General features: G+C 37.1%; 1 protein-coding gene across 1 annotated transcript; it reads right to left on the bottom strand.

Moving 5' to 3' along the window:
• Nucleotides 1-121: 121 nt before the first annotated feature.
• Nucleotides 122-27,447, bottom strand: CLNK (cytokine dependent hematopoietic cell linker). The gene is made up of 15 exons (XM_039728902.1): nt 27,331-27,447; nt 24,728-24,890; nt 22,979-23,055; nt 22,636-22,681; nt 20,199-20,227; nt 19,847-19,866; nt 18,167-18,295; nt 15,257-15,284; nt 12,408-12,426; nt 11,290-11,353; nt 10,146-10,186; nt 7,259-7,392; nt 6,865-6,942; nt 6,578-6,733; nt 122-1,264 (listed from the first exon to the last, which is right to left on the bottom strand). The coding sequence occupies exons 1-15, from the start codon at nt 27,400-27,402 to the stop codon at nt 1,136-1,138; spliced, it is 1,185 nt and encodes a 394-aa protein (XP_039584836.1). The 5' UTR covers nt 27,403-27,447; the 3' UTR covers nt 122-1,135.
• Nucleotides 27,448-27,938: the final 491 nt, after the last annotated feature.

Below are 27,938 nucleotides of genomic sequence, written 5' to 3'. Positions count from 1 at the left end.
TAGTACGTCATAAATTGGGTTGGAATGTTGTGGTTTTGGGCTTGAGTGGTTTTGTTCTTGTTGCTATTCTATAAGGATAAAGTAACTGAGGTTCTAAAGTAACTAGGTTATTGTAATATACCTTTTTTGGTATATTGTAATAACCTAGTCAAACTTCTGAGTGTGGTTAGGAAGGTTATCGATGCCGTGCAGAAAAATCCCTTCATATACATATGGAATTGTAGTTTGCCTTCATATACATACAGAATTTAGCTAGGCTTCCAAAACTCAAATTTTATGAACAAATATTTCTGTATTTTTTTCTGGAAAAATAATCACATTGTCACGTTCTTTGCACATATACACTAGAGCATGTTTTCTTGCTGGTTTTGAAGTACATCTACTTTTTCTACTTCAGATTTTTATCTCTACATTTGCATATGGTATGAATTCAAAATGACTGTTTGCATAATGGTCCTACTGTGTAAGTTTTTGAAGGCTCAGGTATGGCATACAAGTATCTTCTACTTAAGCTGAAGAGTAAGTACTCATTGAATAATAGAATTTACATAATTACAGCTAGCTTTAAAATCTCCAGTGCCTATAAGCATCAACTGACACTAACTTCAGTGGCAGCAGAGCACAGCTTGTTGTTGAGCAAACATATGCACACCACATGAAATTGTTAGACAGTGAGAATTCTGACACACTGTTTCATTTCATTCACACTATCAGAATTCTGATACACAGTGTTTCATGTGTATTTTTAAAAGCAAGAATATTTATTTAATGACTGTGGTATACTTTCTTAGGTTTTGCTACTTAGCAGAGTTTAAGTGACATTTAGGTAAGCAAGGGCAAATTTCATTTTCATTTGAAGTTAGAAGAGAGAGTGCAAGATAAGCAAACTGGTCAGTCATTGTCAAAGTATCAGGAGTCAGTCTCAACACCTTCCTGTGAATGAATATGTTGACATATTCTTTACTTGTATCCTCAAAATGAAAATGCAACAGTCAAAAAATGGAGTAGATCTGTAATTCTTCATTATGTTTTGGGGAGCTCCTTGTTCAAGAGGCGAATCTGATTTTTGGGACGTTTCAAGAAGTGTTCTATTTATATCTGTAGGGATGAATCAGCGACAGTGAGGCAGAAAGGGTCAGCATGACTTGAATGGATGTGTGAGGTAGCATTGTTCTCTGTGGTTTCCTGACTGATCCTTTCCGTCAATGAGCGTTATGGGAACGGATTTGTAGAAGTCAATGATCTCTTCCACGGAATTAAATTTCTGGGGGGAGAAAATAGTAATCAGTGACTGAAAGTGAAAATTGCTAGATGGTTTAATCTATAACATTAAAAGACTTGCAAATGACAATATTAAAAAAAGGTAACATTTTGCATGGAATTATGATTAGATGAAAGCAATTCTAAAAGGAAAAGCACCATATTTTGATCCTCATATTTCTTTTTTGTGTCTCTGTCATGTGCAGGACAAAGCAACTAGCTCCTTAGGGCAAAAAGGGAGCATGTCTAAGCCCTGATAATGCAGTATCACCTATAAAAAGTTGGGATGCCAGATGTGATGATAATCTTTGAAATGATGAAGCAACTATAAATTGTTACTAGTTTTTTTCCTGCCACAAGTTACACCTAATTAGCAGTACATGGTATTTTACACTGCAGGTTCCAATGTACCTTGTTAAATGTATGCTTTGTTTTCTCATTCAGTTTATTGAGACAGTTGCTTCCTGTTGAAGTATGGAACAAGAAGCATCTTGTTCTCTCACACCCAAAAAATAACAGTCTCCAGGCAACTCCCAAAGTGATAAAGGTCTGGTTCAAGGTTGTTGACCTGATCAAACAGCAAGAGAAAGCTACACAAGGTGTTTATTCTCATCTGCCCTAGTGGAAGAATCCCATTCCAATGATTAGCAGTCCTTCAGTTTAAGTGGTTCTCACACACTTCCTTGTGTGTACCTTCTAAGCTCTCATCACACCACAAAGCTCTTGTCCTGTCTATTTTCCTCTTGAGCCAGTCTTTGTACTCATTGGTATTAAACCACCAGAACTGCACACAATGTAAGTAATGAAAGCTTACTTTGACATTAATACTTATCACCTATTTATATAACATTTACTGTAAGTGTGGCTCTTCATTGTACACTTGGTGGTGTCTCATAGTAGTGTCTCTCACCCCCACTTGATTCACACCTAGTTTATAACAACAGAATCTGATTAAGGATATGATTTGGTGAAACTGTTCCTGTATTAAGATGAAAATTGTTTGATCTCAAAGCCAGTATGGAAATTTTTTCAAGTTTTGTTTTGATAATTTTTACTCATATGCATTTGTTTTACTTTGCTGTTTTGTCTTTGCTTATGTTCAAAGTCACTACTGCTACTGAAAACTGAGGCAAAACTGGACAAAACCAATACTGTGGTTTGTATTTCATGCCTTTTGCAAGTAATCCTTTTTTTTTCTAAATTAATTCTTCCAGGACCAGTTGTTTTCCTGTTTTTGAATGTTTTCTGCTGGTTGGGAAGTCAAAAGCTCTACTATAATTGTTCATCTGCTTTGGAAACTTAATTAGGCTTCACTAGGTTAATGCCACATTGTTCATTTTTGGAGCTCTTTGGTAATGGGTGAAAAATATGTCAGAATTTTATGTTCTCAGCTCTTTCAATGGAACTCCACATTTTTTTTGGTGTAAAGGCACCTAAAGACATAAAGATGAAGAAAAATCAGTATTTGATTTGTTTCCCTTCACTGTGTGAAGAGAGTCAGCCTATCTCTGCAGGTCTCCAGACTGTTCTGGGGAGATGGGAATAGGGTCTCAAGGGTTGCTTGTGAAAGGTGTAGCTCTGAATTGTGTTGGGAAGATGGTATAACTGGGCTGTGTTGCACATCCTGAATGACACCTTTCATCCCTGAGCTGCCATTTAAGCTGTGGACAAGATGCTTATCTTGTCACCTCTCTCAGTTGAAGGTACTGGCTGTTTGCTGTGCCACTTCTCCTGGCAGTAACTTGACATAACACTGTCACTGGGAGGCATTGTGGAAGTGCTCCCTAATCTGCTTGGATGGGCCAGGCCAGTTGGGTGGCTGCTGAAGGTGGGTGCAGCTAATCCTTTTGGCTCACATGGGAATGAATGGAGTGAAATGGTGTGACTGCTATGACTTGCAGCTTGAAGATTCAGGTATCTGAAAGGTATTTTTTATTAAAAAATGCAGTGGTGAGGTTGGAGAAACTATCTGTGGCTGGAACAGGGAGATGCAGAGATACACATCAGGCTCTGCTCTAAACTTCTGTGTAAAGCAGGCACCAAGCTGAAGAGATGCCTACTTCTGCCTTTCATTTTTACACATTTTTCACTGCACTGGGAGTTGAGACTGATGCTACAGACATGCTAAAACCATGTATTTTGTGTGTGGCAGGTCTAGTTTAAAAAAATGAGATAAGAAAAATATGTAAATTTCATGTCACGATCAGCTTTAAATATGAGCAAGGTTTGTATTTCATCATTTTCAAAAGAACTATGCAGCTGAAAAAAGCCAATGTTACAGGGATCTCTGGATCTTAAATAGTGAAATAGTCTGGAGTAGAGGAAGGCACTAGCCAAGTAAAGGGTGCTCAGTTTTGAATGTAAATTCCTAAATTCCATGTATGCGTCATTTGGGGATCTGATCTTTATAGCTTTATGTAATTTGGCCTTTAGAAAGCTCAGTATAGCATATTAAATATGTACGTAGGTGTGAACATCTGTGGCTAAATAGGTAGCAAAAGATGTATCCCCACTAAGAGGGTGATTTTCTTTTTTTACCCTTCTATTTATTATACTAGAGTTTGATACTAATTTAGCTGCATGGAACTTGAGTTATTTTTACGATAAAAATCCGATGATAAATCCCTTTTTTCCCTCCTTATGATCTTATAGGGCTACATGGGAACTAATGATAAAAGCACTCGTGACAGTTAAATGAAATACATTTTAAAAATAACTGTTGATTTAAAATCTCATTTGGTGATACAATACATTAACAACTTGTAGGCTGTATAGTAAAATTCGGAAGTTGAAATAAGATATGGAAAACGTTGAATAATTGTATTTATGTGTGAGGAAAAATGTGTTTTTAATGGATGAAAATAGACTAATTCAAAAGTGAAAAGACACTGCAGAAAATCTGTTAAGAGCAAGCCTCTGAATAAGATCACCAACTGTGGAAAAATGTAATCGGTCTGCACGTGTTCTTTGGTGTTTAGTTTTCTTTCTCATTGGCTGGTGAAGAGGGAATATTCAGCTAATCTAGATAGAGCAGCTAGGTCGGGCTGCACTGCAAAATGTGGTGTAACAAAGGGTATCTCTGCAGAGGGGCAAAGCAGAGTGCTCTAGAAAGCTTTTTAACGGGTACTAAAAAATTACAGGCAGCAATTTTCTATAATTCACAGCCTTACAAACTGTTTTCACTTTCTTTGGAAAAAAAAAGCCTTAGATGACCTGCAAAAATGGAGGTGAGAGTTTTCAAGAAAGAGCTTTTTTGGGGGACCCTATGAGACTGCCTGAGATGGAAGAAGCTCCTGAGCAATGCTGGTGCCACTGACTGTTCATTACTGTGCATGTGCTTTGTGCCCTGTTCTATTTTCGTGTCTACTGCTGAGAATAATGCATAGGAGTGGAAATTGCCATGTCTGTGATTCTCTGGCACAACTTCTGGTTGACCAGCAAAGCAATTCTGATATTTTCTGTTGTGCTTGATCCAGGGCAAGATTTGAGTTAAAGAGAAAAAATCCTCAAAGAAGAAGGCGTAAGGTAGGCAGTCATGATTACAGATTTGGCCTGGTAGAGCCATGTCTTGGATGTTCTGTGTATTGTTAACTAGATACTTGGAATCTTTATTTTGGAGTTGTACTTTGCAATTTGACTAGTCAGTCCAGACCCACTGTTTAAGATATGTATTGTCTGTGCAGAAGTTGGAACAAACAACAAAGTCATATATTTTGGTATTTCCTGAGATGGGAGGGATTGTGTTCTCCTTCCTTTTAGTTCAGTAAAAATTGTTATACTGTTCAAGTAATTTTCCAGTTACCTTAATTGTTAAAGCTGTTAACCTAATGAAAATTTAGTTCTGTGTCTATTTTCTAGTGAGAATACACATATATTACATGATGCTGTAGTGTGCCTTATTTCTGTCATTGTTTCTGTTCTGAGCCTGTTTGTATTAGAGCCATTACAGGAAGACTAAATAATGTCAGGACCATGGAAAACTAAACTTGCTTTCTCCTAAGTCCTAAAATTCCAGGAAATTGTCTGGGAGTTTCAGTTCAAAAATGCAGCCATTGCTTTACAGAATACTGATGGTCACTACAGAAACACAAGGATGATGCTGTACAGTTCTTGATTTCTGCAACCATTCAGCTTCCAAACTGTTTCACTGTGCTTGTATAATAAAGGATCTTTTCCCCCTCTTTGTCATTAAACAGATGCCCCTGAAGAACGACTTGCCAGTAAACCTTGTTCCTCTTGTGAAAGCTTATGAATCCTATCCCATGTTCTCTAATAAAAATACAAATATAAATTTTGGACCCATCAAATGCCTTAAATCAGCTTGGGTGATTTGTGATTTCAGGCTTTTTGAAGTCTCTCTATACAAAGGTAAGCTCTGAAAAGTATTGACATGCATGAAAAGGATATAATTGAAGATTCATCTACAGAATTTTTGCTGCTTCACCTGAGTTGGATTTGTGTCAGTGATTTACATAGCTAATAACCCATAGGTTGCTTTGCTTTTTTGCTCTGCAGCTGAGCATTCTTTAAATTTTACACTGTGTTTGTCTTTTAAAATTTTTTAATGTTTGGTTCTTTTGTTTTGGTTGGGTTTTTTTTTTGTTTGTTTGTTTTGTTTTGCAAGTATCACATTTTTATAGAGATGACTTTCAGTTTTAATGTTTTTTTTTTCCTTGTGTGAACGACTTGCAGATACAGTGTTTATCATTTAACCATGTATGTAGAATAAGAATTAGACTTTTATCATGACTATAATTGAATTTAATTATGTAAAGAAGCATTGCTCGTCTAAAGGGATTTTCTAATTGAAATTTACCATATCTGAAAGACTGATTGCTAGGGACCCACATGATTTAATTGCTTCTGAATATCCATGACAACTGTTATCCTATTGCTTCATGGCACCAGGTCCTGCTGTCAGATATGTGGAGCTGTATATATTTGAAAATGCCTGCTTAAATTATCACAAGTTAAAAAAATATGCTAAAATAATATGTATACCAGAAAAGGCAGAACTTCTCTTTCCTTTTTACTTTGCAGGTGTTACTTACAGTAGATAGAAGGATTGTAAGTACTTAGGAGATTTTTAAATTGATTAAAATCTGAATTTGAGCATGGTATGCAAAATTTGCTGTTAAATTGTGTTGAAGCTGCTTGACATTTGAGACATACTTAAAATGAGGGTATTGTAAAAGAAACTTTAATGAAACAGCAAGTTTGTTTTGTTGGGATGTTTGTAATTAATATTTAGTATTAAGAACTTGTGAAGTCTAACATAAAAGCCATAAGCCATAACAGCAGATGGGATTTTACTTACACACTCTCCTCTGAGCCCTGTTCCCAAGGCATATTGTTGGCTTTCTTCCAGAAATCGTACTTTAATGTTGTATACTCTTCTTCCATAATAAACAACCAAAACGTATGGTTCAGCCTTTGATTTCTTTGAACAATCTCTAACCAAGAATGTCTCATCCTGAATGATACAGATGTAAATTATGGATTCTATGGTTAGTTCACAACAAAACTTGTAAGCCATTGTGGACAGTTTACAGAAGTTTTCCCCCAGGAGTTTACACCCCATGTTTTGAGATAAACGGTACTTACAGTGTTTTTCTGTAACAGGATCTTCTCTGCTTTATGGCGATCATATTCTCCAACGTACCACTCACATTTGTTTAAATCCTTAATTTTAAGACAGGATAATCAGTGCATAGAAATTAACAGCAAGCAGAAGAAAAAACAGGTTGTATCTAATCTGCTTTTAAAGCACATGCAGCACAGTACATAATGGTAATGCATCTATATTGAGAAGTCCAGTTAGGAATTGTTAATCAAATTAGACATTTACATTCTTATCCATGGTTTCAGGAGCTCACATTGGACTTTCTCAATAGTGCTGAACACCCATAGCTTTCCTGGGGGGTCAGGGGTGGTGCCATACAGTGTTAATCCTGTTTCCTAAAAACTTGTATTTTTATGTAGCAAAGCTGGTCTTTACCTTTTCAGTGGGTTTGGTAAGAGATTGCATTTCCTGTTCTACAAGCAAATGTTTTGATTTATTTTTGCACGCTGCATATGATGTAGGAGGTGGTGGCTTCTTCACTGTCAAATTATCTACGCTTAATGTGGAACCTGTAAAAGTAAATTCAGAAGGAAAAAGGTTGCATTCTTAAAAGCTATAATTTAATTTTACACTATGTTTTACTTAGTAATTTTGAGAACAGTACTTTTAATTTAGAGTATTGTGATATTAAGCTTTAAAATTTAGAGTTGTCTGTTAAGCGTTTTGATTTATTTTTGCATGCTGCATATGATGTAGGAGGTGGCGGCTTCTTCACTGTCAAATTATCTACGCTTAATGTGGAACCTGTAAAAGTAAATTCAGAAGGAAAAAGGTTGCATTCTTAAAAGCTATAATTTAATTTTACACTATGTTTTACTTAGTAATTTTGAGCATAGAACTTTTAATTTATTTACTTTGTGATATTAATCTTTAAAATTTAGAGTTGTCTGTTAAGAGTGGTCTTATGCTAATGCAGCATCAGTGATTTCAGATTAATGCCCCCAGAGATTTAACACATAAGATTCCTGATGGTTTTTAATTGACTTCGATCTGACAGGCTATTGTGGACATAGCAAAATAATAAACTGTTAATAAAAAAGAAAATGCTAAATGAAATATTAAATATGGCACAAGGATAATGGTTCATTCTGTTCAACTTTCACCTTTTGAGTCCCTTTTATTTGTGTTGGATCCCAGTTGCTGTTACGTTGGATCACATTAAAGCCTCTCATTATTCCACTGCCAGCTAGCATTGTTTCTCCCAAGCTGTTGAAACCTCAAATGATTCAGAAGTTCTGCCATGCTGATGGATTTCAGATTTCTCTGTGACTTGTTTGAGTTAACAAATTCAGGACCAAGGGGTGAGGTTGCTCTCACGTTGAGGAGAAGCTGTTGGTCCTTGGCTGTGTGTGCCTGTTCCATGCAGTGCCCATGCAGTGGTGCTGGCACAGGAGCCAGGAGTAGCTGAGATCCTTCTCCCAAAGCAAATGTGATTCTCTGTCTTTACAAGCTAGACCCAGCTACCCAGGTCTCTGTGGAGCTAAGGAAGTGCAGGGGCTGGGTCAGGAGCACAAGAAGTCGTGTAATACAGGAGGCTTGGGCTGACTCTGAGGGTGCAGAAACAGCCTCAGAAAAGCAAGGGCTTCCTTTCAATGTAAAGATCAAATGTAATTTGCAGCTATGTGACATGGGGAAAAATTGTTAATTGAAGATAAAACCCGCCATATTCTGTTGTATAACAGACAACAGTTTTGTGTTTTTCACACAGTGCTGGTAGGAGAAATGATCCAGTGTCCATTTTAAAAGTAAATGAGAAAAATGTGTTTATCAATGGCTTCCATCTTTTCCTTCTGGTTACTGTCACCAGGGACAGTGCTGTTTGTCAGGGTGGTGTTTCATTGTGCTTTATCTGTTCATGCTTTATCAGTTTTTTATTGTTATGCTGGTGTATAGCATATGACAATATTAAATTTACTAGGAAGACTTTCTTTTACAGAGGGGAAGCGGTTTTCACTGCCTTTCACTGTTCCATTCATATTTGTGCCATGTTCTGATTTATAACTGCATTACTTTTGTTTTTAAAACAAGATCCACTGATAGCAGTAGACAAAGAGCCATGATCTTGAGCAGGCAGTCAGTGTGTTCAGTAATGAAACCACTGTTCAAAAGGCCTGGCACCAGACATCAACCTTTTGTTTTTGCAATCACTTTGACTTGTCAAAATGTGACATATTCTTACTGTTCAGCTTATTGGATTTATATGATATATGATATGATTATATCATATCATATGATTATATCATATTATATGATTTTAGCATTTTTGTTTGCAGACATATTCTTACTGTTCAGCTTATTGGATCATGATTTTAGCATTTTTGTTTGCGTTGCATTTTTAGTGGCTGGCATCCCCAGAATTTTTTTTTAAAGAGACCCCACTGCTAGGACCACAGCTGCTTTGTGAACTTATGCTGTGTATTTGTCACAGATTTTTTTTTTTTGGGTGTGTCTTGAGGTGTGGGACAAGAAGAGAAAAATTAAAATTCTCTTGCAATGCTTATGTACCAAGTCTGGCTGAGATGGAGCTAACAACACCTTGTCAACAAATAAGATTTAATAAAATTAATATTTGTTCTTACAACATTTTTTAAGCCAAATATAGGTTTCAAAGGCAATTATAGGGTAGCAGGAGATGTTCTCTCCCTGTTGCTTCAGGAGGAATTGACAGAGGAAAAAGGATACTCTGCTGTCCCAGACAGCCTAAAGGAGCAAAAGCCCTGGTAAGGATGGTAGGAAGTGTCTGAAGTGGCAGCAGCAAACAGAGACCTAGATGAGCTTTATGGATTATGTAAAGAAGGTTTTTAGTAGGTGTCCAGGGGATAATGTGTGGAGTTGCACCCCAGCACAAGAAGGAATTAGCTCAGTGGAGGGAGCCCACCAGAATCTGGGAGCTGGGGCCTGTGAAGCAAAGCTGGGGGAGGTAGGCTTGGTTAGCCTGGCAGCGACCAAAGTGAATTTGAATCCTACTTGATCTGAACAAATAATGCAGTCCATATGTTCTTCCTGGTGGTATTTGCTTTTACCGTAAGTTCTTGTTATGCACTCATAGGTTCTTGGCACAGCTTAGGGGTTTGTTTTTTGATAAAAAAGGGCATTTGCGGAGGCAGTTACTGGAGAGTAAAAGTATGCTGTGTAGTCAAGGATGGTAGGAAGTGCATTGGAAATCCTCAGTGCAAACATAAAAACATAGCAACCTGAATCTGTTTCTTCCTCTTATTTTTCCATGTTTAGTTTGGCTTTCAAAGCAATCTCTGGTTCTTACCTGATCTGGAAATATTTTTAGAGTTCCGTGTACATTGAGGGCTAGGAAAAAGCAATGAATAAAAGTAATGTCAGAAAAATATTTCTTATAGTGGCAGTGTAAGAGCTAAATTAGAGAGCAATGCATAGCTGTGCTTCCCCAGAATACCCCTTTCTCTTCCTGATGGCAGCTTTGGGCCTTCCCAGGTTTTGGATGGTAATTTTGATTTCCCTTATTTTCACGAGCCACTTTTTCAAGATGCATAGAGCTTAGGGTATTTTAGTCTCCGTAAGAGTTCTATATTTTAACTGCATGTGCAGTAAAGCACAGTTTGCTTTTCTTCACTGCTAATTTCAGCTGATGTTCCCAGTGCCTCTATAGGGAGACTCAGGGAGCAGTTTTTCCCTGCCTGTTTTTCTAGACCACTCCTGAGTGGCTGGCCAGTTAGTATTTTTTTGTGTTACACTGGGAGGAATATTGACCAAATAACTTCTCATAACAGAAGCATAAGAAGAAAGAGAATACTAGGGGTCACAAATATGGTCATATTTACTCCATACAATAATGTTATCCCGGACAAATGCCATTATTGTAAACAACATGCATGAGAGATTCTGTATTTGTCTAGGAAGGATGTTAAATCATTCATATACTTCCTATGCTGTCTCCTATATTTTTGGGGTTTGTTGCATATTTCAGTAGAAAAAAGATTACAGATGTTTAGAAAGGAAAGATTTGTATAGATTAGAGAAACAAAGTAGGTCTAACTGTGGAAGACTTCTGTGGGAGAATAATCAGCCTTTGGAAAGCCAGGTGTGTATCCTTTGTAAATAAAAATAGAAAATGAGAGGGAGAGGAAATGCTGAGGCTGGAGATAGCAGAAGTTCTTTATGCAATATATTTAACACCCTATTACAGAAATAGCAGCAGAAATGTAATACAGCAGCATGCTATTAAAGATAAAAATTGGCTGTGCAATTACAATAGCTTGAAAGCAATTCCCAAAGATGGTTCTTGTCATACATCAGGGCAAAACATATCACTGCATGGCATCAGAAAGTGGTATCATTTTGCTCTTATTGCATAGTGAAGTACAATTTTCTAGGGCAAAATGTTTAGTCCTTGAAGCATCCAGTACAAACTCATGAAATTCTTCCATTCCTACCTGGCTTCAGGATGATGCTTATGTGCTTGAAAAGGTACTTCAGGCTTTTTCCCCAAACTTGCAACTGTTAGTAAAAAGGATAAGAACTTAGTATTTCCTCTTTTCTAACTGACAGCATCTAGAAACTACTGTGAAATAAATAAGTAAATTCATACATGAGGGTGAGGCAGTTCAATAGAAAACCTTAAAGGGCTGTAATCAGTCTGGCTTGAATGAGTCAGTTAATGATTTCAGTGGGGAACATTTGGACTAGTACTGAATGTTACATGGGGGACATTACAGGGTTTGCTGGTGCCAAATATGGCTTCACATAATAGTAAATAATGTAGAATGTTGAACAAGAAGTATGTGGAGAGTTCATAAATCCTTTTTATAGGACAGGATAGGCATTTAATGTATTAATGCAGTCGATTCTATTTCTTGCTGAAAATCAGGAAATGGTGCCTTAATCCACAAAAGGAAAAGCCAGAGGAAATGATGAACTTATTAACACAAGTTATTAATATAAAATGTAAACACCATGAAAGCCATGTAACCTGTATCTATCTTCAAAGTATTTTGGAATGATGTTGTTCATCATGGACCTTTCTGCACATGGACATGGTGAGAGGTTTGAGCTGTTTTTTCAAATCTGTATGTACATCTAAAGAATTGACATGTTTTTAAAACATTGGAGGTTTCAAATTTTTAAATTTTTTTCTTTTAGCTTTAAAAGCCTAAAGCTTTTAAAAAACTTTTTTTTCAAAATTTTCACCCTCAAATAATGGTAGAAGAGTAAGATTGACAGAAGGGTGATGTGCTCTGTGCAGATATCTTTTGGATATCCTTTTGGGTTTTTTAGGCACCAACACTCTTATTTTCCACAAAACCTTAAGACATTTGCTTAGGACAAATATGATAACCTGATTCCCCAAACAGCTGTAGCTAAAACCAACTTAAGTTTCCTTTTTTCTGCTGCTCATCAGCAACTGTTAAGGTCTCTCTAAATCTCTCCATTCTCAGCAGATATATACCTGGGGGGTGTATCTTGTTTCAGTTAGAATTTAAATGATAGAATATTTTAATTTTGGAATATAAAGAAAAGACAATAAATTATGATCATATTATTGAATACTGACCTTGCTCTCTTCCAGGTGCCTATATAAAATGATAACATAGTAAATATTTTTCTTTGGATTTGTAACTTACCTAATAGACCCAACAAAATTTACCCCAACAGACCCAACTATCCACCAGTTTAAAATAATTTATAGACATTCAATCATTAATACCTGATCACTTTGTCAAAAACCTGGGCTGAATACTGATCTCAGTCTGCTAGCAACAATGAGAGTTGAACTTTTTAGGGGTGTAAGTGAACATGTGGTTTACTGCAAAGATCACCATTTCATGATGGCTGTTGTGTATCAATTTAACTTACAATATGGTTTTCCTTCCTTGATCTTGTATTAAATTGAGATGGATTATGGTTGACTGGAGAGACACAAAGTTTAAAATCAGTCACTTCTTTTCAGGCTCCTTAACTGACAGTACAATTATTTTACTGTCATGGCAGATATTTCATTTAAAATCACTGTGTGGAGAGTCTTAATTCAGCATATTATGTTAAAATTAAGACTAATAGGTTTCTAAAGATTGGAGTTTGGCTCCTAAACTTTCACTGTATTTCCCTATTATTTTGATTCACAGATCAAAATGATGGGAATAGCAATTATCTTGTTTGTTAATTTGATGCATCTAAGACTATAATACACACACAGATATTAAAGAGAAAAATAGGGGTTTTTCTGGTGGATATGTTGAGCCTTCCTTATAAGTTACTTCCCCAATAATGTTTACCTATTACTTAGTAATTTCAAGTCTTATTCAGGCTGGACAAGACCTGGGCAGGTCCTTGCCCAAGCTCCTGCTTAAAGCAGGGAGAACTGTGAGATGAGACCTGGGGTCTCAGAGCTTTAACCAGGTCTTACAAACCTCCCAGAATGCAGATCTCACAGCCTCTCTGGGAAACCTCTTTCAATACCCTCATAATTAATTTTTCTTCCCTATTTCTGATGGAACCCTTCATCATTTCAGGATTGTTGCCTCTTGTACTTCCACTGTGCAGTCTGTGAACATCATGCTCTGCCTTTTTGACAAAAATCAGACACCACACTGACTGGCAGCTCTTGGGCTCCTCCAGGGCTGTCCCCTCTCCAGGCAAAGGGAGTCAGTCCCACCAGACCCATTTCACAGGGCAGGTGCTGCATGTCCTGGTGAGCCTGTGCTGACCCTCTCTGCTCTGTCAGCCTCATCCCTGAGCAGCAATCCAGGTGTTGTCTATTGAGTGATGAGTAAAAGGGAATAGTTCCTCCCCTTGTTCTCCTGGCAGTGCTTCTGTTGACACAGCTTGGTATGCTCTTGGCCTTTATGGCTCTCAAGGGTACACCAGTGGCTCATGTTCAGCCTTTGGTCCCCAGGTCCTTCTGAGCAGAGCAGAGGGTTCAGTTCATTCTTAGGTAGCATTTTGCCTTTGTTCTTTCCAATTTCAAGAGGCTCCTCAGTATCCCTTCCTGCAGCCTGACTGGGCTGTGGTGGAGGGCAGTCCTCTCCAACCTGCTCTTTGGTGTTTGAAACCCTGACAAGGGCACACTCTGTCTTCTCCAGGTCACACTGAAACTGTTTAGACCGTCATATCTATAGGAATGGGAAGTGATCAAAATTAAATTTTACCTTTTCCATGTCATGAGACATAGAATATTTCCCCTTAAGATGTAACCAAATTAAGAGTCTGTTAAGAGCTGAAGTATTTGTGCAGCTGTACAGTGTCCAGCCAGAAATATTAATTACAGCTGTAAGATATTTATTTTTCTTGGAAGTGTTTTCATATTTAGTTTGTAATGAGTCAGTATCCAGTACAAGAAAAAGGTTTTTTAAAAAAAATTATCTTTCTTGCCAATATATCATTTTTTTAAGCAGTAAGTGTTGATTACAACATTGCTATCAAACCATGTTTTTGTCACCATTTTTCAAACTAAAGCTTCTAAGCAAGAGGAGTGAGGTTTGGGGCAGCCTCCCAGTCAGGGCTGTGGGGAAGGAAAACTCAATGGATTTAAAAGTTAGACAACTCTGTGGATTTGTGCTTCAACCTGCTGTGGAAGGAAACATTTGGGATTAACTACTAGAGATTCCTTTCTTCTGTTCCCTTTAATGAGAAAAAAACCCCAAACCAATTCAGTAGGAACACGTTAGTGCAGGAACTAAAACATTCAGTAAGAAGCACAAAATGCTATAAATGATAACCTCTTTCCAAATTTTACAAACATCCTTCAACACTGCATGATTGTAGGGATTGTATTTCTTAGTAAGTTTTATAGCAAACCACTTGTCATAACTAAACTCCCTTATTGCTAAAACCATTTCCTCTGCTTTACTTCATTGGTCTGAGTAGAAAGTGAGTGGGGAAGGAGAGGCAAAAGGGAGCTGGGGGATAGAAGGCACTGCTAAAACTGGATTTAAAATTTGTCCATTCTTGTTTCGTATTGAAATGGGTCATCTTATATTTGAAGTATTTATATTACATTAATGCAATTACACTCCTCTATTGACCTGTCAGTTTTCTGCTTGTAAAAATATGTGTGGAATCTCTGTTTGTCTGAGGAAGAGTGTTTCCTGAAGCTCCCTCTGCACAGGCATCCACATCAGGCAGTCATGAGAAATTATTTATGTGGATAGTCAGACAGGGAGCTTTGCACTGTACCTGTTCTTATTTCTGCAAACAAATTCAGAAACTGACCCCATTCAGGAAGTACCAGTATTGAAATGGCAACACACATTAAAGATGGACACTTTTATGACACAAAGGTAATATGACTTACAGTTTTTTTGGTTTTTTTTTAACCTAATAGGCTAAAATACTATTACATACTGTAGCCATGGAATGTGTTTGGCTTTGATGGTCCTAATACATACAAAGATGAATACTTACTTTATTTGATTCCTTAACAGATGAATGTCTGGAAAAGAAAGAATAGTATGCAAAACATTTAGTTATGATAAAATAAAAATCACTTTGAGTACATCATCACTGATGATTACATCTTGACAAGGGAAGGATTTTGCTACTGCTAGAGAAGTTGAGAGGCTGGTTATTTTTTGCATGAATTATTTTCAGGAGAAGTATCTTGGACCTCCTTAAAAAAAGAATAGCATACACTGAATTCGTTATGGTAAAAGACAACTTTGTTAAGGATTTATACTGGGAGAAGGGGGAAAAAAAGGAGTATCAACTTCAGCACTTTTCATCTCATGCCAAAAGGTCTCATTACACATTTTAGAATTAGCTATAAATGGAAGCAAGTTCCTTGAAGACTGAATAATTTAAATAATGAAACAGAGCTGAAATGCAAAGTGTAGAGGAAAGAAGGTGCAAAACAGGGAAAGATGAGTGGAGAATGTTCCTCATGGCCCTCATTAAGTAGGCGTTAAAGTATTTTTCTGCCTTCTCCTGATACAACTGATCAACAGGAGTATCATCCTTTCCTGGGAAGGAAATATTCTTCTTCCAAAAAAAATGGACGAGGTATTGAGTCTGGCATCTTTTGTTAGATGTTTTGATTGTGATGAAAGCTTATGCTTTTTAGCAGTGTGTATCTCCTAATAAAAGAGACAGGGGACCAGATTTTACAAGCTATTTAGCAACATAAGGTGTGAATAAGCATCTAGTAGTTTTTGGAAGGCTCTGAGATTTAGTCCCTGTTTAGCCTATCTCCTGGACTGAAAAAATATGACAGTGAGATATTTTGCTAAAACAGTCAGAAGATAAAGATCTGGTATAGGAAACCCTGGGAGCTATTTTTCAACAGCAACAAGGGCTCTCTTCCTCAGGTCTGTGTTGAAAACTTTGGTCAGCATGGAGGCTTGAGGCAAGAAATTTGGAAATTATCTGTATTATTCAAGAAGGTTAGGAGGAAGGAGAGGAACTGTTTTGGTTTGGATAGTTGTTTTTGTGTTAGTTGTTTCTTCAATTTGTTAGCTTGGTCTCCAGGGCCATTACTTAGTGTGTGAAAGCCCATATTCAGGACACTGTGTGTGTGGTAAACTTCCATGATTTTAAAGATGTGCTTGCAGGGCTGGCCTCCACCTCCAAGGGACATGGCCCTTGCATGGCCTGCTTACCACAGGCATATAAAAGTTTCAATCACACCAGAGCTTCTAATATACATTCCAGGACCCTGCACTTGCCTATTTTTTTTATGAAGCTATTTTTAGAGTGTATAAATAATGAGGTGTTAAATTTTATAAGTCTTCCAAATTTTGTTGGAAAACAAGATTTGCACTCCTAAATCACATCCATGGTTGGACAGCTTTGCTTACAGTCTGTCAAAGGACTGTGAGCTGTGGTGCCATACTCCTTCCCTCTGCAGCTCATGGCTATGTTTTCTCCTTACAAAGCTGTGACTGGATTGAGGATGAGAGAAATATTTTGAGTGAAGTGCTTGTGGGAAATTTGTCAAGTGCCTTCCCCAGATATTGTGTTGTCTTATTCTGTTCCACTTCTGTTTTACTAATGTAATAAAAATCCCTAGTACAATAGGCATGATATGTATTTATATTACAGAATTTGGCTTTATAATAAGACCTTTTAAATCAACGTGCTCTGCATACTGATATCTACCAGCAACATGGATTATAACATTTCTAAAAAGCTTTCAATCTATGCTGCCCTACCAAGGAAGGGAATCAGTTGTGGGATTTGCAACTATTCAGCTCTATGTCTTGCATCTGAATATGAAGCTACTTCATATTAATAAAATGTCTTAGCAAACAACATATTTTGGAACCTAAGCCATGAAAAAATTTAAGCACCATTGAGGAAAAAAACCACAACCCAAATAACCCATAATTAGAGCACACTCATTAAATACATACTTTAAGCCAAAGATTATTTTCTTGATTTGTAAGCTTATTTTCCCCCCAAAGGATTTGAAGTGACCTCTGTAAAATGAAGCGAAATTCCATCCTGATGAGCTGGAATTGAAATAATTTAAGGGAGGATGGACAAGATTGACACAACTTCTGGCTGCTGTAGGAGTCATTTGAGCACCATACCCTGTGGCCCCTGGATTTGTGTCATTCCTGTTCCCAAGATGTGTCCAACACTGTGAATTTTGGCCACACAGCAGGCACACATGCATGCCTGTTTGTGTGTGGCAGTGAGCAGAGTGTGTTCGGGCTCATCTGGCCAGGTACATGCGTGGAAAAAGCAGCTGGACTCCTAACCTGGCATAAGCATGTGCTGGGTCATAGCTGGGCACGAGTGTTTGTGCTTCAGGTGGCTCATCCTCACTGCCACGTCAGGGTGCTGAATGACCACGGCTGTTGTGTGGCTGAGGAGTGCAAAATGGAAAGGGCACGAAGTGATTTGTAGCTTGGATTCATTGGTCTCATGGGCTGAAGCCAGACTTCTGCCTACAGATGAGTCATTTCTTTTGCTGCATGTAATATCTTTGGGATGTGGAGTGAGTTTCTGTATCTCTGGTGCAGTCAGTGTCTTTCCTCATCACTTGATTTACTAACTGTGCAAAGTAAATAGCATTTTTGTACTTAGAAGTGGCTGCAAGATCTCTAAATATTATTAAGGAAAAGAAATCTTAAACAAAGTGTTCATGAAAGTTCTGTCTGCTTTTCTACTCCTTTACCATTATTTTGTAATTTCTTTTTTTTAAAAAAAGCCAGCTTCACATTACACTAAATACCACTTCTCTCAATTATTCACAGCTGTCTAAAGAATAACTTCCTTAAGCAAAAGCAGAGGTGTGACAGAAGTAAAATTTTGTGGTTTGAGCAGGGAGAGTGTTTTGATTCTCAGGGAACGAAGATGAGGAATGCACTGTACCTTGTGATATTTGCTGATATTGGAAAGGTGGGATCTCGGCTGAGCGTGTTCCTCTTGTGCAAGACCTGGCTGCTTATTCTTGGCTCTGGAGGAAGGGGCTGATACTGCTTTGGCAGCATCTTCAGAGGCCTAGAGAAGTCAAAAGAGACCTTAAAGAGCTATTAGGGAATAAAGGAGGTGCATGGACCATGTTTTAAGCACAAGTTCTGGAAGTAAGAGACTGGAATTTTCTGAGAGTATTTCAATGTATTTGTTCTGAGCCAAGCTCAGATCCAGGAGCTCTTCTGGGCCCTTTAACAGCAATAGTAATGTTGGATAATATTCTACATTTGCAAGACATTACTGCACTGTGTTTTGTGCCACTAAATACTGCTTTGGTGTGTTTCACCAGTGTGTGCCAAGCACAGCTCTGCAGTGTGGATATTTCCAGGTGGATATGGCTGTGTATATGGTCCAGCGAACACAATCCAGTTTCAGACGGAGGAAAAAATGTTCTTCATCCCAGAAGACTCACAGGCACCATGAGCCTGGTGTTTACTGAGGGATGTGGGCATGCCCTGTCTGTGCTCTGAGACCAGGCAGTCCCAGCCCAGCTCCAGCTGGAAGCTGTAAGCATGGAGAGCTTGGCTGGGCAAAGCTGGAGGTGCATCCAAGGTGCCTGGCAGAGCTGCCTTCAGTGGTGGGCTCCAGGGAGGGAGCCTTGTGTGTTTGCACAGTACATACCCAAATTAAGTCAGGTGAGAGAATTAAGAACCATTCTGGCCACTATAATACAAACAGAAACAAATTTTTGAAATTTTGTAGAATAATGGATTGAGAATGTTCTTATTCCTGCATTGTTACGGTTTTGAATTTGTGAAGTCTTACTGCCCTTTTATGCTATTTCATATTTTTTAAAGTCAAATCCAAACATGTAATGCTAATCATATTTTAAAATTCTTTTTATCTTTTAGAGCAGTCATTGTAGGCATGGAGGAATAAACTTGCCATTCCTAGATGACCTTTTGAAAGGATTTTTTAACTGTAACAGTTATTATTTGAGTTTGACCAAATCAAGAAGCAATTAAGTTTTAATTTGTGGGCATATCATAGAAAAATATATTTGTAGAATAGAGTTTGGTGTGTCTTCTTTGGGAGTAAATGGAAATATCCCAGTTGATTTCCACACATGGGCATATCATAGAAAAATATATTTGTAGAATAGAATTTGGTGTATCTTCTTTGGGAGTAAATGGAAATATTCCAGTTGATTTCCACACGATTTAGATGTGTAGCAAAAAGCACTGGCAAATTGATTTAAGTGAGAATGAAGTCAATATTATCACAGTGGACAGAGCCTAAGGCACCAATAGAATTGGTGGAGTATTTTTTTTTTCCTCAGCAATTTATATCTGGGTTGGACTAGATTCAATATTTCTAGGCTTTTGACTTGTCTGCAGGCACAGCCAAGCTGGTTTTGAAGATGCAGGCCTGAGCTCCTGCTATGAATGCTTAGAGCTCGTGTTTTGTTCTCCCTAATTCCATATCAGAACCTGTTAAGTCCAAAGACAGCCAGCAGTAAAAGGATGCTGGCTCACTTCCAGTCACCTCATTACCATGAGCAGCACAGATGGATGTGAGCATTCATTAGCACTGAGTTCCCCGGGGAGCACAGGTAAGTGATCTCTGATGTGATCTTACCGTGGGGGAGGTGTAGGCTCCTGGAAAAGACAGGAAACAAAAATCCCCGTAAGCTTTTTTCCCCTCCTTAGTTTACTAGAGAGAAATATGAAGAATTCAGATTAAGTAGACATGCCTGTGTCACGAGTCAAAGGGTTTATGTGCTCTACAGCACCAAACATCATTCTGTAACATGGCATTTTAAAATCACTGAGGAATAAAAGACATCCTCACGTGAATGCAAGTGAGGCAATGTAGATAGGAGTCTTCTTTTCCTTTAGCTAGTGCTAGCAAAATGGCAGCCTGCTTTAAAAATCTATTAAATGGCAAAATAACCAGTAAAAAAAATTAATTGATGAGAGATTCTGCTTACCTGGTATCCATGTATTTTCATTCTTCCTCCTAAGAATAATTACAAACAATTCTTAGTAGAGTGCTACCCATATAATTCACAAATGCAGTTACAGCTTCATTCTGGTATTGTTATTATTCTGGGCAGTCCAACCCCATTCCTTACCTTCCCTTGGCTCTACTCTAGAACTCTGCTCTTGCTTTCAGAATGAAACATTTGAGGATGGTAGTTATTCAGGTATTGTAAATTTAAATAATTTTCAGAGACTTTATATGCATATATATATATATATGCTTATTGAGTTAGGGATGCATTTTTTGTCTGTTTTTATTTTTGTATAGAAATTTATAAAAATACTGAAAACGAATGAAATCAGTTCTGTTTTTTACAAATATACCAAAGTATGACTTATTATTTAAATTAAATATTATTACTAAAAAACATCATACTTTATTTTTGCTATATTGAAATTATTTTTGTAAGTTCTACGTGCTGAAATACTAAATAATGCAAAGGACATGTAACAGATCTCAAGCTGTCCTTCAAATAAACCTTAAAAAATTGCTTTGAATAAAATAATGATACCTTAAATGTTTAACATTTCTAGAAAATATTGCTGAAAAAAGTCTTCTGTGCTATTTATGCCATCTTGTGGCAAGGCCACTTAATAGCACTGGGCATGAGAAAAAAATGTTAGGATATATTGAAAAACAGTGTAGCTGTTATGTAAAAATAATAGTGTTCTCTATAAGCACTATTCACTCAAGAAGTACTAAAAATATGTATCAATTGCATTCTCAAATACCAGAGTTTAATTTATCTTCCTGTACTGGCTTTGGTTCATCTTAACATGGCAAGGCCACTTAATAGCACTGGGCATGAGAAAAAATGTTAGGATACATTGAAAAACAGTGTAGCTGTTATGTAAAAATAATAGTGTTCTCTATAAGCACTATTCACTCAAGAAGTACTAAAAATATGTATCAGTTGCATTCTCAAATACCAGAGTTTAATTTATCTTCCTGGCTTTGGTTCATCTTAACACCAGCACACATCACATGGAGACATGTAAATCCAACCTACGAAACCCTGGTGGAATTCAAAGCTTTAGATAAACTGGCAAACTGTCCTTGCCCACTGATTTCTGCAGATTTTGAAGCTGGCTTACTCCAATTTATCTCAAGTCAGATTTTTTCCAGGCTGGGGATTTTACATGGGGATTTTGCATGGGGTTTGCTTACAAGAATCCATCTAACCTTTCATTTTCAACATATATGGTGCTTACTTTCTCATCATCTGTAGGAATTATTTCTCTCTACATTTTGCATTACATTGTGAAATAAGAGGGGGAAAAAAGCAAATGCTGTTTTACATGGAATTCTTTGAGTTATTTTTCTGGCTGATCACATTATAATACTCTAAAAATCAGCCATTACAGCAAACATAAAAGGGTCATATTTTCTTGGCTTGGCAATTGCAGATTTTTTGACCATGTTGCCTTGTGGTTCTAAGATTTGAAAATGGTAAGATAAAAAATACCATTTCTTTTCAAAGATAATCAGATATTTAATCCTTCAGTAGTTGACTTAATGAGGTACTGCTGCATCCAAAGTAAATGAAATGCAAAAAAGTGTATAGAAACCTACTTTTAAAACAATCCTACAATTGAGTGAAACTGTCAATCAGAGGACTTTATATTTGGACACTTCATTAGGTTCTTGAAGAATAAGATTGCATGTCTATGATTTCACCACAAGAAACAGAGCAAAAATAACAGATACTCAAATTCGACTCAAAATTAAAAGATTTTTAAGCAAATTTAGGGTTAAAGGTAAAGCAGCAGAGAAAAAATAAATGCTAAGTGATGTACCACACCATTAGCATATTCTGAGTAGGTCAGAACATTGTCAGAAAGCCTTTGTAAATAGTCACCCTAGGATGTAAATCCCTAGTGGGAATTGCTGAAGTTGGTATTACTAGTTAAAAATAGTTATTAGATTATGTTTTACAATATATTCATGGAAAAACCCTGAGAAGGATAGGGAGTGAAAAAGAATTATATAATTAGAAATGATGCACAGTGGGGATCTTGCAGGCTTTTGATGAAAAAGTTCAGGAGACTTTGGCTTCTCCCTGCCCCTTAAGTCCTTACAACATAGTGAAAAGGAAAATCTGATTTTTAAACTGAAGGGCTTTTTTTCCTCCCCTTGTAGGATCAGGAAACTCCTGAGATAAAATATATCTCCTTCTGTAAATAATTACTTCAGTGTTAGATAGTTGAAAGGGTATTGCAAAATTTGCAGGATGATTGTTTTGGAAAGCAGCTGCTGTTCTGAAAACCGTGTCTATTCTATCACGTGTGATCTCTGCCCATGTACAAAAGGTAAATATGGAAGTAGAAATTACTATTTCTGTTTGCAGAAATGGGTAGGTTTTTTTTTTATTTTTTTTATTATACCTCTTACATTTGGCACTGTTCTTCCCTCCGGATCAAATGGGTGAATCTGTGAATAAACCAAAAGAAAGATGTGATGTTAGCTATCATTCCTGAAGCTATGGCAGTAGAAAGGGTGCTGCTCCTGGCTGGGATGCTCTAACTCTTAGCAGAAGCCCAGAGCCAAGGAGTGAAAGCAGGAGACGAGGGCATCCGTGCAAAATGAAACAGGAACAGCTCACAGGAACTTGGGCTGCCTGCTGCAGATGAACGTGATGTGGCTAAGATTTGAAATAGACTGCACTTTGGGGGATATTACAGAAAAGGGGAAATCTGTTTGTGAATAAGGTTTAGTATCTTTACTTACGGCTGAGTGTTGAGGGGGATGAGATGGGTTCTCACTTGTTGGGGAAGTGGTACCTGAAGGCCTTAAGCAGCGTGTGTCTGCAAAAGAGGAAGAACAATCAAGCCTGAGTAATTCAGTAAAATGTTTGGAAAATGAGGGGTTTTAATGTTCAAAATGTGTTTTTCAGGTCAGGTCTCCCCATTTATATAGCATTTTAATTTTTTTTTTCTCCAGAACTTAACAACCATTTTAGCAGCTGTATTGAGAACGTAAGGATGACCCTGGTAATAGCTTTATGGTTAACATGGTTACAAATAAAAGCCTTCAAAAGCTGGTAAACAGTTAAGGCAGACATGTGACCTTAACTGAGGTTAGATTGCTGAATTTGTTTTCCATTTGAACCTTTGCTCTTGGCAATGCCGTGATGCTGTTCTGGTTTTGTGAGGGTTGTAGAGGTTTTATTCCCTAGGTACTATTTTAATTTTTGCTATAGCTTTTAATAAAAAACTGTATCACTGGCCATCAAAAAGAAATGCTCAGGCTGTATGCTAACATGTCTTTTTCAGTCATTAATTTTACATCTCAAGGACACTAGCATTTATCTAGAAAGATGGCACAAATTTTAGCATTGAATTTTACCCTTTTAAAATATCTTTTCAGTCCTTTCTTCCCTCTTGTATCTTGCCACATTATACTGGGCATAATACACAGGCAAAAATCAGATTTTTGTTTAATGTGTTTTACCTTAAATCACAAAACAGAAACTATGTCTTTTGGCTAGTTTAGGACAATCTTACGTAAACAACAAAAGATGCTGACTGCTCAATGAAGGTTTAACCAAGATAAAAACTCTATTTGGAATTCACTTCAGGTTTCCAAATAAAATGGACAAATTAGTCTTGGAACATAATGTAGAATATCTGGCTGTTCAGACTGATTGTGGTCCTTTCACACACTGATGAATTTACTCACTTTAAAAGCCATCTATTTGTTTAGACATCAAACAAACTCCCACAAAAATGAGTGGAAAATGTCTTTGTTGACTTTGATGTGAACTGGAGCGAGCTATCTGGTTTATGGTTCCCAGTCTTTCTCACCTAGGACTCCCCCATTTCTTTAAGCTGTTTAAGACCTCTAGAGTGTTTATATTGGATTGGAGCAATGCACAGCTAGGATGGCATTTCACTTCCATAAATGGGATATTAATTGGCTTTGTATGTTTAGGCATTAAATGTGACTTAGAATACCTTTAGTAAACCAAAAGGTGACTAATGCAGCTAACTTACAAAGTTAAGAATGCTTGAGAAATATGCTCATAGTAATTGCTTATTACTGCTATTTAAAGCATCAGAGAACTCCTTTAGAAAGGACACTACATCTGGAGGAAAGTTTAGTGTGTTCTTTAATATGTTTTCTGTCTTAAAGATTTCTAGGCTTAAATAGCAGTGAGATTTTCTGAAATGGCTGTGGGTTTGATCAGCCAGGTTTTTGTACATTCCATGTGGAATGGGATAATAGAATTTATCCATGAAGGTAATATTAAAATTAAAAAAAAAGTGTGTAATTATTAATTTAGCATAATCTAATGAAAGTAAGGGTAACTGTTAAATATGAAGGAGCAGACAAAGCTCTTCCCATGTTTCTGCCTACCGGTATTATTTTCCAGTTGAACCATTTAATTAAAAAAAAATCTGGACAGAAAACTCCAAGTCTGTACTGATGCTCTATAACTCTAGGTTTTGCTCAGTTTTCACAGACAGAAAATGTTACCTGCATATTCAGATTCTTGTAGAGGTTTGGCAGGAAGGATTCTCAAAGAATGAATGGCCTCCAGCACTGAAGAATTTACAGTCTCGTACATATTGTCTTCCTCCTCGGATAGCTCAGAGGAAAGCTGTAAGTCACTCCTGCCCTTCATTGTCAAGTATTCACTCTGGATAGAAGAAGAGATGTACAGATAATACAAATAAATTTAAGTTCAAGATTGATTTCATTGTGGAAATATATGATTGCCATAACCAGACATTTTGGTGCATGGGAAATTTTCTGATGGAAACTGAAGGGTTAGAAAGTAGTTGAGGAAGTGGTTTGAGTACCTAAATTTTTAATTTAGAATCATGAAATAGCCGTATGGGAAACAGTTTAAATTCTCTCTGAATTTTGCCGCTTGAAAATATAATGAGAGTGTTTAATTTATGATCATTGCAGACATTTGAAACTATATCTTTTATTATAATATTTTCCATGTGGTATTTGTGTTGTACTGACTGTTTACATATGTTACTTGCAAGAATATATTAACTAGCCCACCACAAATGTCACACTTCAAAATAAAAATGTGCGGTGTTTTGGGGAATCTGTGCTAACAAATGTGCAGTCCAAGGGATTGTGATAGTGAGTATGTATTGAACAGTGGAGTCCTTGGAAATAGGGTGCTTAGAGTGGCTCAGGATGTCTCTGGATGTGTTTTTACACTTGTAGAGATTTGTTCAAGGTTGTGTTCTGGAGTGCTGATCCACCCTTCATCTTCACTGTCTGCTCACTGAAACATAACCTCTGGCTTCCTTCAGTACAGAGCCAATATTGCTGCTGAGGAAACTCAGCTGAGGGTACCCCATGCCTCTAGAACTCATATTTTGTCACCAACAGTGTAGGTGCATCCATGCACTTGGTCCTCTTTGATGTTTCTTCTATTCGCAAATTTATTTTACTCTCAAATTTATTCCCTGATGTTTGTTTTGTTCTCATTACTAATGGGGCATCAATAGCTTCCTGACATATCCTCTACCAGTTAACTGCCCTTCATTTCATGCTTTTTCTTGAGTGCTAGAATTGAAGCCAATTTGTTTTACTCTCCAAGAACACTAAATAAATTGATTACTATCCACTTTATTTCAAACTTTATTATGTTAATGCTTATAATTATGTATTCTTTTATTCTTCTCACTAAGCAAATATACTTCTTTAAATCTTTCCTGGATTGTCAACTAACTCAAAATACTTTGAATCTCAAATCCCCAGTGTTACTTTCCGTGACCACACTCCAGGTTGCACGCATCTTTGTTACAACATGAGGCAGACCTCCAAGAAGTGTTCTTTACTGTGCATTGCAGGGTGAGGTTTGTCTTTATGGCAGTACATAAAAATGTCACCACACCTTAGACAGGCCCTGCAGGGTACCTGGGTTTTCAGGCTCTTCTCTGCACCACTTTTTCCAGTTCAATAGCAATACTGTCAGCTAGGCTGAGTGGCTATTTTTTCAATCAGCTGTGCAAGCACTTTCATCTAGATGAAATAATTTTCATCTAGACCAGGCGTGTACTTGTGAGACTGTCTTCTGGGAAATACCAGAGGCCTCATAAAAAGCAATATATATCACATTTACTGTTTTCTTTCTCATCATTGTAGTCTTATTTCTGCTGAAAAGGAAATTACTTTTAGTTTCAGGAACTGATGAGATGTTCTTCATGTCACATTAACAATTCTTTACATAATCAGACTTTTTATTTTCAAAAGATGCTTTCAGATTGACTTTGTTTAATAATCTCTCCAGGTACCAAATAAGTCCTCAGGATCTGATTTCTTTCTTGGATGAAATTGCGATTACCACTGTTCTTTTCCATAATTTTAGAAACTCAGGACTCTGGAGAATTCCCAAAAAGAATAAATTGGTATCTAAGAAATGTCTTAAATAATTATTTAAGTGTCTTACATAAGTAAATAATTTCCTGACCATTCTTTCCCCATTCTGCTCTGTGCTGTTTTTGCCTTTTACTTGGTATTAATCCCATATAGCATCTGATTGTTATTAATCATTCTGTGAAATCTGAAGCAGTCAAAGTATTGATTGCATCAAACTTCTTTAGTCATCCTTTGTTTGTCCAACTTGCTTATTAAAACATAGACTTGTGCTTTACTTTCATCTTTTTGTGATTTAAAAGGTATTTGTGATCTTTTCTTATACACCTGAACTGAAACACAAACTGAGATTTCAAATAAAAATGGAAAGACATTGAAATGTTCTCTGTTTGCGTTTCAGCTTTCATTTGTATTACTTACATATTTAATATTGAGATTTATGACTTACATCCTTGTTCAGCTTGACTCCTGTTATTTTTACCTGATCTTATGACAGAGGTATATTTTAGGTTCAGCCCATTAATGGAGAATTGGCAAGTGAGTCACTTCTCCAGTCTAGATCCCACTAAAAAAAAGTAAAAGTTCTCATCTATAATTCACAATTCTTATGCCTTATTTTGCATTAAAACCCAGTGATGATTGCATTTTTTGTTAGTATTATAGCCAAGACGATATTAACATACACCAGAAAGTGAAAAAAAGGTAAAATTTTAGGAAGAACATGTGGTACTTACAGAATGAAAGGTGTTAGCAGGAATAGTTCTCTTTTCTGTATGAAATGGAGAAAAGCTGTCAGCAGGTCCCATTCTGCAGTAAATTATACAATAGCTAGCAACTTATATAAAGGAATAAAAGTCTGCCAACTGCAGATTTTAGAGTATTTATTTACAGTATTTTAGAGATACAGAAAAAAAGACATTAAGCAGGTCCACCCAGGAGTCTGTGAACCTATAGAATGCATTGAGGAAGTAGCTGTGTGGAAATGGGATTCACAATCATGACCTCGCCCACCAAAAACACCCAAAAAAGGATGTGCTTCCGCTCCTCTGTCTCTCCTGAGTTTTGCTTCTTGGTACAGAACTTTGAGATCTGTGGGACTCCTGGTCTGGAAATCCCTCTGTGAATAGAAATGTGTTTTGTTCCCTTCATAGCAGAAGAAAATCCCAAATCTGAGAGCACTCCAGCTATCAGGCTATAAACTGTTCTCAGTGGTGTTTGCTGGTGAAGCTGTCTCGTGGTAGAGCCAGGAGAGCGTGAGCTACAGGACCAAAGAGCTGGTGAACAGAGACTCCCAACTTCTGCCCTTAACCTGATTTACACATTTGACCCAGTGACTCTTTAA

This window comes from Passer montanus, unplaced genomic scaffold, assembly GCF_014805655.1.
Source record: "Passer montanus isolate IOZ18808 unplaced genomic scaffold, ASM1480565v1 scaffold67, whole genome shotgun sequence".
NCBI classification, from domain to species: domain Eukaryota; kingdom Metazoa; phylum Chordata; class Aves; order Passeriformes; family Passeridae; genus Passer; species Passer montanus.
This window is presented reverse-complemented; position numbering and strand designations above follow the sequence as displayed.

Coding starts and splice junctions, on each gene's coding strand:
- CLNK (XM_039728902.1), bottom strand. CDS start 27,402: ATGGGACCTGCTGACAGCTTTTCTCCATTTCATACAGAAAAGAGAACT. Junction 19,867..20,198: donor TGAAAATACATGGATACCAG/GTAAGCAGAATC, acceptor TGTCTTTTCCAG/GAGCCTACACCTCCCCCACG. Junction 10,187..11,289: donor AAGCATCATCCTGAAGCCAG/GTAGGAATGGAA, acceptor GCTTTTTCCTAG/CCCTCAATGTACACGGAACT.